This window comes from Cicer arietinum, chromosome 6, assembly GCF_000331145.2.
Source record: "Cicer arietinum cultivar CDC Frontier isolate Library 1 chromosome 6, Cicar.CDCFrontier_v2.0, whole genome shotgun sequence".
In the NCBI taxonomy this organism is placed as follows: Eukaryota; Viridiplantae; Streptophyta; class Magnoliopsida; order Fabales; family Fabaceae; genus Cicer; species Cicer arietinum.
Window position 1 is genome coordinate 171411 of NC_021165.2, and position 20198 is coordinate 191608.

At 27.7% G+C, this 20198-nt stretch overlaps 2 protein-coding genes across 3 annotated transcripts in view; one reads left to right on the forward strand and one right to left on the reverse strand.

Moving 5' to 3' along the window:
- The window catches only part of LOC101490076 (UTP--glucose-1-phosphate uridylyltransferase-like), a 14023-nt gene extending 11244 nt beyond the window's left edge, over positions 1 to 2779 (reverse strand). The window contains exons 1-8 of one of the 2 annotated variants that reach the window (XM_027335587.2): positions 2100 to 2779; positions 1936 to 1983; positions 1723 to 1814; positions 1527 to 1608; positions 931 to 991; positions 757 to 834; positions 619 to 669; positions 442 to 515 (exon numbers count right to left, since the gene is read on the reverse strand). In XM_027335587.2, coding sequence (XP_027191388.1) covers positions 442 to 515; positions 619 to 669; positions 757 to 834; positions 931 to 991; positions 1527 to 1608; positions 1723 to 1814; positions 1936 to 1983; positions 2100 to 2182 — 569 coding nt within the window. In that variant the 5' untranslated portion in view covers positions 2183 to 2779. Of the gene's footprint in view, positions 1 to 441; positions 516 to 618; positions 670 to 756; positions 835 to 930; positions 992 to 1526; positions 1618 to 1722; positions 1815 to 1935; positions 1984 to 2099 lie in introns of both variants that reach the window. The other variant, XM_004503034.4, reaches the window with a different exon arrangement.
- A 2031-nt stretch (positions 2780 to 4810) lies between these two features.
- LOC101490405 (expansin-A13-like) lies at positions 4811 to 6903 on the forward strand. Its single transcript, XM_004503035.4, has 2 exons — positions 4811 to 5727; positions 6403 to 6903. Exons 1-2 carry the CDS (start codon positions 5186 to 5188, stop codon positions 6710 to 6712), a joined length of 852 nt encoding a protein of 283 aa, XP_004503092.1. The 5' UTR covers positions 4811 to 5185; the 3' UTR covers positions 6713 to 6903.
- Positions 6904 to 20198: the final 13295 nt, after the last annotated feature.

Here is a 20198-nt window from a genome sequence, read left to right on the forward strand (position 1 = left end):
GGTCCTAGAAGCAATCAAAGCAAACTTTGACGACAAGTTTGACGAGTACAGGAAGAAGTGGGGAGGTGGAATCATGGGTTCCAAACCACAAGCCAAAACAAAGGCTTATTGCCAAGGAAGCTGCCCATAGGATGAATTAGGAATTTTGTTAAATGTTGTTGCATTGTCCTACCATTTTTGTGTTATTTTTTATGCAACATCTATTTTACTTAATTCTAAGGTTTTTCCTTAGTTTGGTTTTCGGAATTATGACCTCAAAAACATTTTTTATTAACAATAGCCATAATATTTCTTTAAAAAAAAAATTACCCATCTACTTTACACCCGTGCTAAACTTCTAATTAAACAAAATTAATAAAAATAACAAAGATGCGAAATTTTAGTAAAGCTAGTCGAGTCAATGCATTTATATTGCAGAGGAAAATACAAATAAAGTCGTACCAGCCGTCCCTTCCAGTCTGCCCTTTGGATGGAAGTGGCAAGAAGTCATCAACAACCAATCGAGGATATTGGCTCTGTGTAAATTGTTGTGCGTGCGACAAAAATTCAAACATGAAGTTAAAGCATAATTTCCAGAAAATTCATACTATATTAGTCCAATAAATCAGACGTACCAACCTGGTTAAAGGTATGAATCTCAACATTCGAGTTTGTATATTTTTCAACAATCTACAAACAGTCAAATTGTTAGATTACAGAAAAAATGAGCCTATGATTGTGCATGGAGATGGGGGGTCCAAGGTAAAGCTCATAAACCTTTTGAGTGTCATCATGAGTGTTGAATGAGTTCATCAAAAGCAGTGGAACATTGCTTCCATATTTGGAATTGAGATTCTAAAACAATTTATGTTATCGTATTATCAGTAGAAAGTCCAACATGAAGTGTGGGAGTAGAATAAAAGCCAAGTAAAGGAAGGATATGAAAATTACCTCAATTTGGATAACAATTAAATCAAGAAATGTCAACCCCTCACGAACTTCAATGACAGATCTGCATTTCATTTCATTTCATTTATTAACAAATTAAAGCTTGCATGCTGTTAGTAAAAAAAAGGCAAGTTAAGATAAGATAACTATCAAGCAAGAAAACTTTTATTTTCCAAATCCAGGCCATTGGATTAGTTTTCTGTTAAACATTTCAATTTTCACTGTGTTGATAAATCTTTTTCAACTTTTTCTGTAACAAAAGACTCAAACTGATTTGCATTAAACAAAATTCCATGAACAACTATCTTTAAGTATCTATAACCTTTTATGACAATGCTAATAATAGGATTATGAAGTCAAATTGTAAAGACATTAGTTTCTTTTCTGTTTCTTCTTCGAAAATTAACTAGTCTAACTGAAGAATGTCATGACAAAACTTTTTCATTAAATGGATCAAAGATATCGCAACATTCTGCACCATTTGAATTTACAAGATCGATCTTTCTCATCAACATCCAGCAAGAAATAAAGGTGAAAATCTTAATCATCTAAAGTAAAAACAAAAATAGTTATAATACAGAATATCTTATTCAGCGTACTTTGGACCAGTGCATCCCATAGTTGTCCCTAATCCTCCATTAAGCTTCAAAACCACAAGCTTGTCCAAAAGGTTCTTCATCTCTAAAGAACCTAAATCAATTTCAATTCATTCATGCGGTAAACATAACAACGATCTATTTCAGTTATGTATACCGTCAAATCAAACAAATCAAACAACCAGAACACAAAGATTACCCTCAGGAGTTGGTGCCAAACTGTCATAAGGCACAACTACTTCATCAGTAGGCGTCTGAATGTTACTCCACTCAACATGCTGTGCTTCTCCACTGCGATCAATACATCAGAAGAAAAAAATCAGCGGAATATCTTAGCATAATTACAGAGTGAACAAATGTAATTGAAAATCAAGAAAAAATAATGCATGCATTATGAATTTTAAATTGACACCTTAGATAACGAGCAACGAGGTTGATGAATCCACTCTTTTCATTATCGCTGTATATAACACAGAATCAAAGTATAGGAAAAATAATAATATTAATTACGAGGTTCCGAATCGAAAAATTAGTGAAGAAGTGGAAGGAAAAATTGAAGGGAGAAAAAGTGAGGACCTGATTTGGGATAATGCGGCGACGGAGGATTTAAGGTTGGAGAGGTTATCAGTGTTGGCGGGGGTGAGCGTAGCGGTGGCCATGGAAGGAAGGTTCTAGAAGTTGTGAAGATTAGCGCGCGAGAATGCTGGTGGTTTAATCGGTTATTTATTTATTTATTTATGAGCAAGGTGAAGATATCGATGGTGTAGTTTTTGGACACAATTTGTAATACTTAAGAGAGCGGAATAACTTAGGAGTGATTAATTAGGCATATTAGTTAAAATTAAATTGAAAATAATACAAATAATATTAATTAAAAATAGAATTATAAAGAAGTGCATCGAAAAATTAAAATGATTAATCATTTTAAAATTAATTTATTTTACAAATAATTTAAACAAATTTATTTTACAAATTGCTGGATTAACCATGTAACATTGTTATCTAAGATAGGTTTACTCTGTGTTGGGTGTTCCATTTGTGTCATGTGATGATGTCCATCTCACTCTTTAATTATACCGTCGCATTTCTTTTCTTGGAGTTGGAGTGTAACGATTCGTGGAGTTGAACAGAACTTTAGAAGGGTAGTACTAGCAAATTAAGTTGGTGAGTACCTTAACCTTTCTGCTTTTCTCTAATCAACGATGGAAATGTGAGATGATCGTCCATTTTGAAACAATGTTCGATGAACAGAGGTCGCCATTCATGTTAGAGAAGATATATGTTTGCTGGTGAGTATACCTCCAAGCATTAATATATAATTGAGGTGGGTATCGGGACCCTTTATTTTACCAAAGGATCATGATCACCTCCACTGTTTGGAACTCCTGAAAAATTGAAGGAAATAATACAAAATTTGGGTCCACACTCAATTTGGTTTCACGCTATTTGAAAATAATATATTGTTTGGTTCACGAAACAAAGATAAAAGAAAGAAAGTGAAAGAAAACAAAATTAAAAAATAAGATGATTGTTAAGTTGTTTTGGATTCGGTGAAAACAAAATAAAATGATGGAATGAATAAACAAACATATTATAAAATGAGATAAATATTCTTTTAATGAATTTGATAAATAGAGTAAAATTAACAAATAAATATTTCACTAAAATAAAATATAAGCTTTACAACATTGTCAAATAATAAAGAGAATATAAATTTAAACTGATGCATAAAAATTAAAACTAAAATATTACTAATAATTAAAAAAATTGATTTCTTCTACAAATATTTGTTAACGATTTAAAAACTAATAAATATAAAGATTTTGGTGGAAAGTTGGGGGCAATTTAAAATAAAATGGAACATGACAATTAAAAATAATAGATACTTCAATTTTAACAAAAATAAATTGAATGCGTTAGATTTATAGTTTTTTTTTTCTTTTATTGTTATTATTATTTGTATCGGTTGTAGTTGATAATTTCTTAGTTGAAGTTCTACAAGAAATAATTAATTTAACAAGATTCTCTTGTGTGTTATAGGTCCAAACAGTTAATATCTACGTCGATGATTATTAAAGGGATCAACTCCATGTATCAAAAGTCTTTATGATCAATGGTGTACAAGCGACATGTCTCATTCATATGCAGAAGTCAACGACAGTCCAAGTGTACGTAGATGAAAAGACTTTCATTTGAAAGGGAGCATAAATAGATGAATGAAATGAAGTTACACTTGAGAAAGATTGTTATGTAGCAAGTATGAGTTAGAAGTTTCCCGTTGTTTATAAAAGTGATAGTCAAACAAGATATAAGTGAGATAACTCATAAGTTCAATGATTAAAAGTTTTTGATTAAGATGTGATGTTTAAATTACTTGTGTGGTTGTTCTTGATGTGAATGATTTCATGAACTCCTCTCAGGATCCAATAACTAGTATAAAGGCTTTGATTCTCTTGTGATAATTTTTGTGGTAAAATCAATTAAAGTAAACTTGCGACAAATTGATATTAATTTTTTGTTTTTACTTTTTATAGTGAAATTATTGCCAACTTACTTTATTCTTATTAATAACATCGATATTATATTTTATAATTATTTTTCTTTTTAATTTTAAAATAGAAATACTTTATATATATATATATATATATATATATATATATATATTTTATTATTATGGGTTGTTACTTATAAAATTGCAGTGATCAATCAAAGTTAATATATTTTTTTAAAAAATTGAATAAAATCATATACATAAATTTTATTACTTCTTTAGTTTAATATTGTAATAGTAATTTATATATCTAAAAATCAATTTAATTAAATTGTTAGTAGTTGGATTATATTAGGTTGAATTTTAAAAAAAGTGTCATCTAAATCGAACTAACTATATATGATTTTACTTTAAATGTTGCATTATGGAAACAACACACACAAGTGAATGCGATTTAGTAATTATATAAAAATTTAAAATATAAATAAAAAATTATGCTTCCTAAAATGTTAAAAGAAATATTTTGTTTTAACAATATTTCAAATGTTTATTTTATTATTTTACTTTTAATTATATTCAAATATTAGTGGAGGTTATTTTAGTCATTTTATTCTTGTAAACTTCGCCTCACTTTCATTCAAATCATTATTATTTTTCTTTTTACCTTCTTTTATTTTTCTTTGCTCCGTATACTTTTCTTTCTTTCTCAAACCAAACACATAATTAGATTGGATTGTACTATTTATAATTTAGTATGAATGAATGAATATTTCTGTTTTATAAATAAAAACAGGAAAGTCTAATGTCTTTTTATGCATAAGATTACAAAAAGACCAAAAAGGAGAAGAAAAAAAAACAAGATACTGCAGCTAGGTTAGGTGTGAGCAGTAACCAATATATAAAAAATGGGTGGAGCATTCTAAGCCGTCCAACGATCGCCGACTCGTCGTCAATCCTTAATGCCTAATGGGATCGGACTCAGCGAAAATATGGGTATTGAAAGTTCCCTCGTGAACCACAAACTTGTACTGTGAGTACTCAACAACTCAAGTGATAAAAAATGGAAAGAAGTTTGGGTGAACGAGTTTTTGTGATTGAAATTTGAAGATGCATTTATGATTCGTATCTATCTCCTTCTACTTCTACTCATTCTCCAATCTCAACCTCCTAAATGTTAATCTCTATTTACATTATTACCATTCAACTAATAACTATTCTCTTATTCACTTCACCGGCGGCTACCTCTCATTACTCATCTCCCTCACCACCAGCCGCACCATTCTACGAATCTTCCCCTGAACCTCCTTCCCTCGCCGCCGAATGGCTCTCCGCTCACGCCACTTACTACTCCGACGCCAATGACCCCATGGATGCACTGGACGGCGCGTGTGGCTACGGAGCCACTATCAAAGATGGTTACGGCCTCGCCGCAACCGCAGTCAGCGAAACTCTCTTCGTGCGTGGTCAGATCTGTGGCGCGTGTTTTGAGCTACGCTGTTTCGAAGAGGAAGTTCCATTTGACAGGCGGCGGTGTGGCTCCGGCAGTTCGATTGTTGTCACCGCTACTAATTTCTGTGCACCGAACTATGGTTTTGACGCGGAGAGCGGTGGCGGAGAGTGTAACCCTCCTAAGCAGCACTTCGTTGTTCCGGTGGAAGCCTTCGAGAAGATCGGCATTCGGAAAGGCGGTAAGTTGCCCGTTCAGTATCGCAGGTGATCAACTCTTTCTCTTCCTCCTCAGTTTTTCTTAACAATAATTCGTTTTGCAATGTTTATTATTTAACATCTTAGTAGTTCTTTTCTATTATCTCGCTAAAATAAGTCAATGATTTCTAATTTCACTTTTGTTTGAAAAAGTAATTATTAATTCTTAGTTTTTTTTTAAAAGATTAATTAATTAATTAATAGTTAACTACTGTTGGTAGAATGATTTTAAGATTAGCTATTTTTATCATACATGATTTTGATAAATGGACGGTCTGCGTTAAGCTCGGGATCGTCCTCGTCTTAATGACTAAGATGGTGACAAAAATATGATAAATTACTATGAGATGGTGGCATTATCAATATTAGTTCAAAATGAATTAGTTGATTTTGTAGATCTACATATTTATTTTTCTTGTTTCTGATTAACTTAGTGGTTGAGACATGACAATAAAGAGATTATAAACTTCTACCGTTGAAAAATCTGTGTTTCTTTATAAACTCTCGTCAATCATTATCTCTTTTGTGGAAGATCTTTTTTATGAATCTTTATCTCTTTTTATGTGGGGTTACAAATGAAAATAGTGAATAGACTCTTAATACTATATTATATTATTTATAATATTAAACTTAATTCATCTTTACAAATCAGACTTAATATAATTTTCAACCTTTATGAAACAGGATAAAGTGCAGGAGGGAAGGGGGGATGCGGTTTACAATTACTGGTTCTGGTATCTTCAATTCAGTGCTGATTAGTAATGTAGCTGGCATAGGAGACATTGTTGGTGTGAAGGTTAAAGGTTCAAGAACAGGTTGGATTCCTATGGGTCGAAATTGGGGCCAAAACTGGCATGTAAATGCGTTGCTACAAAACCAACCTCTCTCATTTGAGGTCACTAGTAGTGATGGAGTCACCATTACATCTTACAATGTAGCTCCCAAGAATTGGACCTTTGGACAAACCTTTGCAGGCAAGCAATTCGAGTCTTAGAAAAAGCATAACGAACCTAATTAGCTTGTTTCAAAGGACCATTATCCTTCCACATTTTTTACCTTAAATTAAGATTGTCAAATTTTTTGATCAGTTTTTCTTCCAATCAACACGTGTTCCCTCACATCCTATTATTTGAATCTGAGAGAATAAATAATTGGTCTAAGTCATGGTATATTGATACCTTACAAGTTTCGTTTGTGACATCAAAATACCTCTATAGCAGTAAACACAAAAAAGAGGTGCTTTTTTTGAAGTTTTTTTTTTCTCAAAAAAGAACAATAATTGTATAGTCTTTTTTTTTGTCTCTAGATGAGATGACACACGCTATCATAAATTCACACACGTAAAGTAGAGATTCCGAGTTCAAAATTATGTTACCATGAAAAATGTCAACTAGTTATATCAACATTGTCAATTGAGTTAGAAGGATTGTCAATTGAGTTAGACCATACAAGTAATAATTTGAAATCACAATACAAATGACAATATGATCAAAAAATTTAAAAAGGTTATGCTAACAAGTATAGTAGAGCATTCGTTAAGATACTATAGTGTAAGCAATTATAGAGCCATTCGTTTTTTTAGAGGCATTATACTTTTAAACTGAAAATATAGATTGATATTTCAACTATGATGGCATCTCAAATCAATTACTTATTATCTGTAGCACTATAAAATATTATGAAAAAGAAAAATATCAGATGCTTTGGGAACTATACCAAAATTCAAGGAAACAATCTTAAGGGATATGAACTATTGTCTCATTAAAAACTTTATAAGAAAAATCCAATGGAATAAAACTATTGTGAAGAAAAAAACAGTACAGCAAACATCTATAAAGATCAGCAAAATCTATATTAAAAAAGATCAATATTATTTCTATAGAAAACATATGAAATATCCCACCTATTTTAAAAAGACACATCTGTAAAGCATCCCACCAATAATTGTTAGTAATTTGAAGTTCTAAATTAGCAATTATGTCAACACATTGATTATCTTTTCTAAAAATATGAGAGATAAAAAACTCATCATTTTAACCATCTTAATGCAATTAAACCATCAATTTTTAATAGATCAAATAACAAGACTATAATTGCTGAAAGACAAATTTGTCAATTGAAAATTAAATTCAATGCACACAAAATGTCACCCTTTTTTGTACGCTATTTAACCATGGAAGACAATTGTGATCCTCAAAATGACAACAAAACAATCCATAAAAGCAATAGAGTTGTTCCTAAACATATCACCATAACTAGCATGATCAGGGTAGGCAAAAATAGTTCAATCAGTATTATGTCCAATAAACTTTGAAGATGTTAAATCACTTCATTGATAGTAGGAGCTTTAGGAGGGTGAGTTTTAACCAAGAAGGATGTGAGAATTTGAAATTTTTGCATTGAATTAAAAACAAAGTTTAAAGTGTGATTGTTATATAAATATACATTGACAATAATTATGCTGATGAGAATGTGAAAAACAAGATTCTTGTTCTCAAAATGAGTTTTGAATTTTTGCAATATCAAAAAGTGTTAATGGTAAAAATGATACTGACGAAAATAACATCTATATATAGATGAAAACCGAATTGAGTGATATTATTTTATACGTTTTAACCAAGGGAAAATTTATATTCTCCCTTTTTCTAAAATCTATTTCCTCTTTTTTAATTTTCCTTTTCATATAACATCTTTATAAACATAAAATAATTACACTACAAAAAGAAATTATTAACTAGAGTGTATACTGATGTCTCACTAAACAAATTAAATAAACTTTGGTATATTTTATTTTTAAAGAAATTTAGTATATTTTTTATGTCAGCAATGTATTTTTATTATTCGTTAAAATTCAAATGCCAGTCCTTAAATTGATTCTAGCCATTTAATTGGTTACCTTATCTTTTATTTTTGCCAATTTATTTGGTCTCATGATCAGGTACGAAATTTGTATGGCCAGTTGTAATGGGCTTAGGTTTGGGCTTAAATACTAACGGGCTAGATTTCAACCCTGACACCGAAACTTGTCTAATCTCAAAGACTCAAACCATAGGTAAGTACGACATAAAAAAGCATAAACAACACAGCAATCGTTCAATAATACTTTTTTTTATTTAAAAACAATACATCAGTCGTTCAATAGTACTTTATTTTGAAAAAGTATAGTTCAATAATACTCCTTGAATGTTAAAAAAAAAAAACTTAATCGCACTTTTGGTCCCTCTATTATAGGTGAATCGCGAAAGTAATCCCCTCGTTTTGTTTGTGTCCAGTTTTGGTCCTCAAACAGAATTTGAGTTCAAATCATGACGAGTTGTCATATTTTTAATGACGTGTCAAAAAAAAGGCGATGTGGCAGATGCCTAATCAAAAAAAAAAAAATAGTACTTTATTATATTATACCAAATTTTAAAATAATTGTCAAAATTAAAGTTAAAAAAAAAAACACCTAAAATCATGAACCTAAACAGAAGCAAAATCAAATCCAAATGAAATCGTGAAAGGAGCTTGAACCACCAGCGTAAACCCTTTTCATCAAAATCGACCACTTCCCTTTTCTTCATCATCATCATTCGATTTCATCTTCTTCTTCTTCGTTGTTGTTCATCTTCCCTTTTCATATGGGTTCTTCTTCTTCTCCATCATTTTCATCTGTTTCACTCGTGTTCGTCCTTTGTTGTTTCGTTGTTTGTTCTTCTTCATTTATTTTGTTTCTTCTTCCTTTATTTCTTGTGTGTTTTAGGGAAAAAAAATGTCTTCTCATTCGTATTCAGTTACAAGCAACAATTCTCATTTGAGATTCAAGCCACACAAACATTCTCTCCTTCTAATTCTCATTTAAATTCCTACCAAAATTATGATTGAAGTGATCGTAAAGGATGTTCAGCATGTCTATTTATAGACAAATTAAAACTTTGTTTATCGAATTTTATTTATTAACGTCTGCAAATTTGAGCGAACAACATTATATTATAACCTTGGAATTGAAAGTTTAGTTTAGTTTATATTTGATGTCTGTTGGGATGAAAGTGATTGTGAATCTTGTTGATTTTGTAAAATTAATTTGGCCATTATTGAGTTTTAAAACAATTAAGAAGTGAAAATTAGTGTATGTTTATTAGAATATATCACTGTATTGATTAATCAACACAATTAAGCTTAGTGCGAACAGACCTATAACAAATTGTGTTGACTTCCTAATAAAATTGTTCAACCAACACAAAAATTAAATACTTTTTAACATTTTTGTTCAAATTGAGGTTTTCATGTAAAATTAATTTTACGCATGTTTGTGGTGAACTACGACGATTTTAAAAGCATAAGTTGTAGTTTTTAAAATTTTACAATAATATATTATAATTTTGTCAATTTTATTGTAAAACCAACGTACTTATAAGTTATACCATATAAATTACACTTCGAAATCAAACACATATTTAATTATTTACAACCTTTTAACCAATTGTTCAGCCAAATGTAATTCTTCCGGCATGTTTGCTTCTACTATGAAGTGGGGTTTACTATTGAAAAACACAAATCTCATATTTAAAAGAAATGAGGCATACAAATATTTTATAAATAGTGCTACTTCTCATTGTATAATTTGAATTTGTACGTGCCGATCAATCTTTCAAGGCTCTATTGGTAAGATAAATAAAACTTATAGTTATAAGTTCTCTTTGGTAATAATCATTATGATTTTATAGATTATAGTATTTTTTTTATAAATTAATTTAAGTGGCTTATTAGTTTATAATTTATTATTTTAACTTCCAATTTTATCTTTATTATTATAATTTTTTTAATAAATAATATTTTAAAGTAAATGATTAAACATAATTTATTTATTAAAATTTAAAATAAATATATTTGATTAATAATTAATTTATTTATTATAATTTTAAATTATTTATAGATAATTAAATTTTAAAAAATTAATAAATTAAATTTTAAATTACTAATTTTAAAATATTTTAAAATTTTATTGATAAAATTTATTTTTAATTAAAAATATTCTTTTATGTTATTTTTTAACTTTAAAATAATTAAACTATTAATTTTATCAAACACTCAATAAATTTAATAATTATCAACTATAAACTAATTTTAACAAAGAGAACTTTAGAAATAAATTTTTACCAAACGGCGGGTCATGAAACAACGAGTGATGAACAATTTGAATCAATTATACTCCTTTTCCATTTTTAACATAAGAAAGAAAACCAATATAATAATATTCTATATGCTTTGTAGTACATAAGCTGCATTTGGAGAAAGCTAAAACAAAAGTGTATAGAAATGGTCCATAGCCTAAAATCATATCATGTCTGGCTTCAGGAGACAAGTCCAAAAAATGGATCCCACCATTGAGAACTGACAAAGGGATCATATAACTCTACATACATTAAAGTACAAGGGATATATAGTGGAGACCTATGAGCACCTTTGTAACATGTCCCTGACTACCTTATGGTTGAAACTAGCTTATGTCTTGTAACATTGAAATATGTCATGTGGTTGTATGTTTTTCATTCCATGAGTTCACAATATGAAAGGTCTTAATTTGAGGACACACTGCTTTTAATTTGAAAATTAAATATTAAAAAACATATTCACATGCCTTGATCTGATGTGCCTTAATTTCAATTTGTCACTCTCAATTTATGTTCTTTACAATGAGGCCATTCACATGGTCCATACCATAGAATTCTAGCCTTGATCTATAGAAAATTAATTAGGTGACTAATTAATTGGCTTCTAGCGCACTATTTATTCCACGGATTCACATATTTACACATGTTTCTATAATGAAATATTATTAGCGATATTGAAAATTATAGATTACAAGTCACCTAATTACATATTAGTTAGACTTAATATACTCTTTAAGTATCTAACTCCTAATTTATAATTTTCTATATCTCTAAATGTGTATTTACTGAATTTGTAACAAATATTGCTTAATATTGATAAATACTTGAAGTCTCACATTTACTATAAATAAGTTAAATATTTGATTTTAATATTAAAAAAAAGTGACTAATATATTCAATTTTTTATAGATTTTTAATAGAGAGGTAAGTTAAAATATATTGTGGTTTTAAAATATTTGATTTGTTGATATTCTCCGTACTCCTCCAAACTCCCCCAACATTTTTGACCGTATGGAATCAAATTGGCTGAAATTCTCCTTCTATTGCGTCCATCAATCTCTTTCAAAAGTGCTTTTTGTGAAGCAATATTTTTATAGACTATTTGAAAAAGAACAACCACAGTGATAGAGTAAGAATTAAATATTTCTTCCGTTTGTGTTAGGCAGTGTTGACTGATTTTCTTTCTTGGCACTTATTCAATGAGACTGACAATGAAAGAATCAATTTTTGCCGTGACTAGTCAAAACTATACTTTAGCATCTCTGTCCTTAACAACCTCAAATTGAAGTAACATAATCATATATATTGTATCAGACCTTCAATCATATATATGTAATTATATATATTGTATAAGGTTGACAAAGATTAACTGATTGATTATAATTTATATGATAGGTTCTTCTCAAAGTTGGGTGATAAGTTTAACTCAACATTAACCGAATCTTAAATCACAATATGGATAAGAACAACTATAATTATATTGATTACTCCGCTAGATGTTATAATTAAAGTATAATCAATGAAGAACAATTTTTAATTTGACCAAACATTTTTAAATTATGTAGTATGGTGGACACTTCAAAAATTGAAATTGAAGGTCTGCATTAGAATTTTGGATTTGGTTTCTATAAAATGAAAAATACGTGAAATGTACGAATAATAATTAATAGTATAATCATTTTAATTGGTTATTTATCTTTACAAAATAACAAACATTTATTTTATGATCAATGTTGACAATCTTATATTACTATACTATATTTAAATTTTCTCAATAATGTGACCGCTAATTGACACATATTAATATACGATATAGACATATGTAATTATATTCAATCACTTTCATTTATTTCAATTATTATTAATATATATGTGTCTATAACAATATTGATCCAAAAGTATGACTACAACATTTTTACCTAATAGGTATGCATCTAAATATTTTTTTATAATACTTAATAAAAAAGACCTCATATTTTTTGTATTCGATTTTCCTTTGTATAAAAAAGGCATGATATATTAATATTATTAAATTTAAAAAACTAATAAAATCTTATTTAAAATTAATATTGTCTCAACAAATATTAAATTAACTGACTTAATTAATAATTAAAATAGAAATATTATACAAAATTGATTATATTAATTTCATAATTTATTTTTTATTATTGAATATCTAAAAGATAATTTTTTATAATTTTTTAATAAATTTACTAAAATATTATTATAAATTATAAAATATTTCATAATAAAATTTGTTTTAGACATCTTTATATCTTGTGTGATCTGATCTATGTCATGTATGTTGTCTGAATGTATGCCAATCATTCACAGTTTTAATGGGTTCAAAACAAATGCATGCATACTTCCCAATTGGTGGGTGTGTTGGCTTCAAAGAAAACACATTTATTTGACATGTGAAACCACTCCCTTGTATCATTAATGATTAGCATAATTATATCTCAAATCAAGGTAATACATTGTTCCAATTATTTCAAGGTAGTTGCCATTCGCTTTCAAATCTTGAACAATTAATTTCACCTTGCCAAACTTATCTTCATATTGAAAAGTCTTAATCACCTATCTAATTGATTTTGAAATTTATAGTCGTTTTCTTCTCAATCTTAATTAGTGCTCAACAAGGATGTTGATTACATCTTTTATGGTATAATAATATATTACTACTATAAGTCTTAAATATAAGGAGACTTGAATTCTCTATTGCTGTAAATGATTAAAAAAATTCGATATATTTTTTATAATTGGTTAAAATTCACATATATTATATCAATTTTACTTACGACTCACATGATTTGGAGGATCGATGTAAATTTTAATCATTTAAATAAAGTGTGTCTTAAAGAATATGTTGCTAACACTCTTCAACGTTAAGTATATAGTTATCTTAAATTCAATATTAATCATTGAATCAATTTAAGAATTGAGAGTAAAGAAAGCTATAGAACTACTACTGTAAAGGATCTAAATTGCATGTGAAATCTTCCAAACTCATATTCTTAATTATTTTCTCTTCTCCGTAAATTAAGATTTGATTGATATAACCAAACAAAAGAGGTTCGCCATAAAAACTAAATATATAAAATCAATTTAATTTAAATATCTCAAACTCAATATTCTTAATTCTATTTTACTTTATTTTACATTTTAAGTTGAGCATAACTCAAATTTATAAAATATAATATAAAATTATAATAATTAATATATAAGGTGAAAAATATTCACGATTTATATTACCACTATTTAAGTCATATGATTATTCAATATAAAACTTTTTAACATATATCATGACCTTATAATGTTAGGCTAAAAGAGGATCAACCCAAATGTGAAATTCTTAAATAAAAAACTAAGTTTAATTACAGTTTTAGTTTTTTTATTTATAATAATTTATAAAATTGGTCCCTCTATTTTAAAAGTTGATAATTTTGGTCTCTCCCTTTGATTTTTTTAACTAAAAAATAATGACGTGAGATATTTTAAATAAGATTACATATGATACGATGATGTAGAATTATTAACACCAATGAAATTGAAATAAAACGTCGTGAAAACTTAAATTTCAATTTCAGATTTTTTTTTTATATTTTTAATTTAATTAATAGCATATGAATAATTAATGCATCTAGATGATTCTATATTATAAAATTGTATATCACGTCATTTAAAATATATTAAATCATTTTTTAGTTCAAAAATCGGAGATAGATACCAAAACTGTGGAGTTTTAAAATAAGAAGACCAAGATCAGTATAAATATAAGGATCAAAACTACAATTAAATCAAAAATTTACTTAACTGGCCACTTTTAAATAGGGACACACGGTTGATGAACTACAATCAAATTTAAACTAATGTTAACTTAAATTATTAGTGGTTAATAATTAGTTAATTACAACTTATTCATGTTATCTTTGAACTTGATTCTAATTAGTAGTTGATAACTTCAATTACAGTTATATGGATGATTCCATTTTTGACTCCACTATTAAAGACTACATAATCTAATTAAGGTCGTTTTTTAACAACTTTATTATTGAATTTTCTAAAAGACAGACAAACATGGTTGTTCATACGTTATCAAAAAATTTTAAGTCTTATTGCTAGTCCTACGTTTTTTAATGATGCTCCACTTTATAATATTGTGCCGATTTTTAATATTGAGATGCAGTAGTCTTGCTTTCGTAAAAATTATAATAATTAAACTAATGATAATAACTTTAGGTCTCACATATGTACCCATTCATATTTACTTTATTTTAGACCACCTTTCATACATGGTCTAGATTGCCTTAAACATCTTTACTTATAACAAAAAAAAAAAAAAAGCAAACCAAGAAGTAGAAAAAATATACATTATGCAGCAAGGACCCCTTTATGCACAATTACAAAGCGTGTTGTGTGTGACCGACAAAAACAAAATCAATCCAACATGGGATTCTTGTAACGCGCAAATGTCAATTCATAAAATTTAAAATTTAAAATTTAAAATCCCTTGGTTTTGGATTTATGGTGGTGCTCATGATCCAAGTATTCAGTCCTATGTCTTTAGTAATTGCTTGTTATTATTATGTTTAGCAACACAGACAACTAAGACAGTCCATACATACAAAAAACAACAATTACACGTGCTACCTATTCCTCATATGAACATTTTTTAGGGGTCGTGTTATCAAAATTTTAATTGAGCCCATTCCATGATATGCTTCTACAAGACAGAATGACCCATGTTGTTTTCTTCATTAATTTGGCATAACCCGCTTCTATAATATATTTCAATTGTACCTGCATGGAATTGAATTTGGGTCTACTTCCACTATCCAACAACATTTAGTAGACCAACTTTTTGCATTTTTGAAAGTAGTCAAAATTAAAATTAATTTTGGAGATGGAAAATTGATTCGGACATATTTTGGGTGCTATCGAGTAAATTTATTGTCTTTAAAATTGATTATAAATTGAAATTAAAATTTGTAATTTTTGAGTCAAAACGTGATTTTTGCATTGAAACTTATTATTCAACTCAATTTTACGTGAATATATTAAAACATAAACAACTTTACATTCAACCCACTTTTTACTAAAATCAATTCATTTAAAGTCAATTTTTTCTTCCGTATAGCCAAACACCCACTTAATGTTTTGATTATAATTGAGTGTGAAATTATTTTTAGAAATTACCATATGTTATGCTCCTGTTGTATAGTTACAACACTATAAGTTAAGGCCAACTACTAAACTGCAAGTTAAGTTCAACTTTATTTTTATCTGTTGTATTTGACACATGTTGATATTAGACACCGACTAAAGTAGTCACATTAAATCATTTCTATTTTTTCTAATTATTATCAATATTGATTTGTGTTGTCGTCACATGAAATGTGGTGTTTAGTTGACTAGTCATATAATCAACTGGTTAATCTTCCGCTTAGATATGATTCATCGTTTGATAAGTGTCTAGTACAACATGATGAATTATTATCTAAGATTGCATGAATAACAAAAGAAAAATGATAAAGATAAATAAAGATTTATATATATTGATTGTCCATGTTGAATATAGTAGTTACAATTGATATTTATAGACTTGAAATAATTAAGAAACCTACACCAACTTATTTGTCATATTCTTAACTGACTAATTCACATATTACAACATCATTTAAGATCATGACTAATACCATTAATATATATAAGAACTCTCTCGACTGAGTTACAATCCAAAACCGTCTTTTCGACTAAGTTGTTAACTTTCATATAAGTTCACCACATCCTCCACTTTTTTTATTTGTTTAAGAAAATTGGTCTTTTATGCACGTTTTGAACTTATTAAGCTGATGATATATTTTTCATACATATTTTTCATACAACTAAGTCGAAGGTAAAAATATACTTTTTGTGGTTCACCTTCATATTCTCCACATGCATATTCTTTAGGGAGTGGGTGATTGTTATTCATGTTTTTGCCTCTAAAAAACTTCTATCAATTTCTATTCTCATTTCTTTCTCTGGAACCATCTCTCACTTCATCTCTAACATGTAGGAATGACAATGGATAAGGTTTGGATAGGGTACTATAGTAATCGTTTCTATATATGCGATTTAAAAAATTATCCATATTCGTACCGTGCCCTTTTGGGTATCAACTTTAATACTCATAAGATTACCTTATGGGCATCTAAGTGCATGTATCCATAAATGATATTGTTGTGATTAAATTTAAAAATTATCTAAATATCTTAAATCGAATCATAAAATATTATAAACCAAAATATTTTCTAACTTAAAACATTTCAAATGAATAGTCGTTACAACACACATTCAAATATCTATAATAATACTTTATGAAGTTGCAAGTCATACGACAATATTATTCGATATATGTACAAATAATTGATAGGAAGTTGCAAATATAATTATAAAATCATGATTAATAAGATATAACTATTAGTTATAAAGTCACAATTATTTATCTATTCATCATAATTCAATTTTTAAAAAGTTTGCAAATGTTTATCTTTTGATTATAAATATTGTGGTGATCCAATAATATTATATAGATATTAAAACATAAAAAAAACAATTAATTAAATTAAACACTAATATAATAAATAAATAGATAATTTATTTAAGTGCGGGTGAGGGGTGGGTACTATAGTACCTACACTCATACCTACTTAATTTTACGGATAATTACACGTTCCCATATCCATTACTATTACGAAGATTTTTATCCTATTCATTATAAGTTTTTTTTTTATTTGCGAGTACCCTAAATCTAAATCTAATTGTCATCTTTATTAACATGTATTAAGGGGAAAAAACTTGCTTGGCATAACCCCAAATCATTGATATTTAAGTCCAAGGATGAATGAAAAAAATTAAAATAAAAGTTATTTAAATGATGTGACTAAATTATTTTCCTTTTAATTTTTGTATAAATGTGTATATCCAAGACATTACTGATTTGTGGTTGTGGTCAACCAAATGTTTCTTTAAAGTGGTTATATGCATTTTGACTTGGTTAACTTTTTGTTATAATCTCTTAAACTCATATTCAACATCACAACGAACTCAATAAAACCTATATATGAAAAAAATCATAATTTTTAAGGACTAAAAATATATTCGATAAAAAAATTCAAAATTTAGTTTATTATCATTTATAAAAAAATTGCAACCCCTCAGCAGTTGAGGATCTTTTGCATAGCCTGTCCTGATTATCATGTATGTGTACAGTGTAGTGTACATATAGATAAATATATATTCATAAAGAATAGACCCCCTTTTGATGGTAATGGTTAAATCAGTTTGGCGATTGAAAGAGACAACGTGTCAAATCCTACAAAAGAGTATTGCTTAATTTATTTATCACTCTACTTGTGAATTCATGATTATCTCTCTGGACTCTTTAACAAATATAACTAGGAAAATAAAAATAAGTTTTCTTGAAGAAGCCAAGAAGAAGAGGGTATATGCCATATAATTTCATATGTTATATAGAGTTGCTCTATTAACAGCTCAAATACAGTTCATTTCATGAGAGAGAGAGGTACACAGTTGTTAATATGTCCTGTCCTGTTTTTTTTTTTTTTTTTTTAATCATCATTTTAGTTTATAAAATATAGAATATTGTTATTTTGATTTTCAGTTCAGTAAAAAAATTTAAATTAATTCTTAAATTATTAAAATTGTTTAACTCATATTTAAATATTTAAAATTCTCAAATTCATAACTTAAATATTTAAATAAAATCATATTTTAATTTTTTATTTGGTAAATTTGATATTGTTGGAGATGAAAATATGAGTTTATTTGAATATTTGAGTTATGCATTTGATTAAATTTACATTATATTGAAGATAATAAGTAATTTTATGGGTTTTATGTAAAAAAAATGATGAATTTTTTGTAAAAAAAAATGATAACATTGTTTATATTTTAAAACATAAAAGTTCAAATTGTCGCTTAAAATAAAAATAAAAGAATAAATCGAAAAGAAAAAAAAAATAACGGATTAAAACGTATTAACTGAAATGAAATTAAGTTAATATGCCGCGAGTGCTGTTTAGCTCAATTTTTCCCGAATCTAAGTGTTAAAATAAAAGTATCCTATAAATTTAGATAGTTTTTTCTTTCCTGCAGGTTATAGTCTTACAGATATGATCTATATCAGATGTTTGGTTTGAAGGAAATGTGTTGAAGAAGAAATTAGATTTATTTTTCATTTTCTGAAAGAATATGAACTAGTTTTTTCCCTGAACACTAAAAGAACATATGAAACTATATTTACACATTGTAATTAGGATAGCAATTGGCATCAGTAGTATTAATTGTTGGGTACCTAAATACTAAATATATACTCGTTAATTGATGTTATAGAACTAAAATAAATTAATAAAGAACTTAAGTGGAATAATTGATGTCTTCTAAGTTTAGAAATAGAATACTTTGTAATTTTGTTTGGTTTTGAAAAGGTTAAATATATAAAAGTTATTTAACGCACAAGAGATATTATTTTACTAAATTTTGCCATAGAGACTGAAATCATAATGAAAATATTTTATTTTAGTTATGATCAATTTGACGTATTTCAGTAAAATCATCGATGCAATGTTACCTTGTTTAAATTTATGAGACTTCTATATAGTTCAAATACCTGCAAACCAAATAGAAATGGATTTATCCTTCGTCTAGAATAAAAAATTTATTAACCATTTGTCATACAAAATAGAAGTATCAAGAGTCATCTCCCACCTCCTTACACAAACTATCATGAAACCATTCCAGTTTTTCAATACTTGCACCCTCACACATTGTTCAATTTTCAAGCGTAAAAAGTGATATACCCGGTTTGCATTTTTTTAATAGCATAAGCAACTTGCACTTAGATTGGTGATGCATTCAAGTATCAACTATATTTAAAATGAATTTGATCGTGTGAAGTTGATCAAATAAATTAATTAATAATTAATTATATATTTCCAATTTTTTTATTTTTTTAATAACTAATGTTATTTATTTTATTTTTAAAAATAAATTGTTGACTTTAAAAGAGTTTAATAAATTTAAAATAACTTGTACCATTTTATTTTGTTTGGCATTTCGAAACAGAGTCGAGTCCACCTTTTTAGTCTTTTTTTTGTTCGAAATGATTTACCATCACATGGCATTGGGAAAGCCACGAGACAATGGCTAGATACCAGTTTCTTCGTTTTTTTGTTAAAAATAGACAGAAAAAAAACATAATAATAATAATAATAATAATAATAATAATAATAATAATAATAATAATAATAATAATAAATT

Bases quoted from the DNA above. Each gene is read 5' to 3' on its own strand.
- LOC101490405 (XM_004503035.4), top strand. From the start codon at position 5,186: ATGTTAATCTCTATTTACATTATTACCATTCAACTAATAACTATTCTC. The intron at 5,728-6,402 runs GTGATCAACTCT...TTTATGAAACAG, and splicing joins TTGCCCGTTCAGTATCGCAG to GATAAAGTGCAGGAGGGAAG.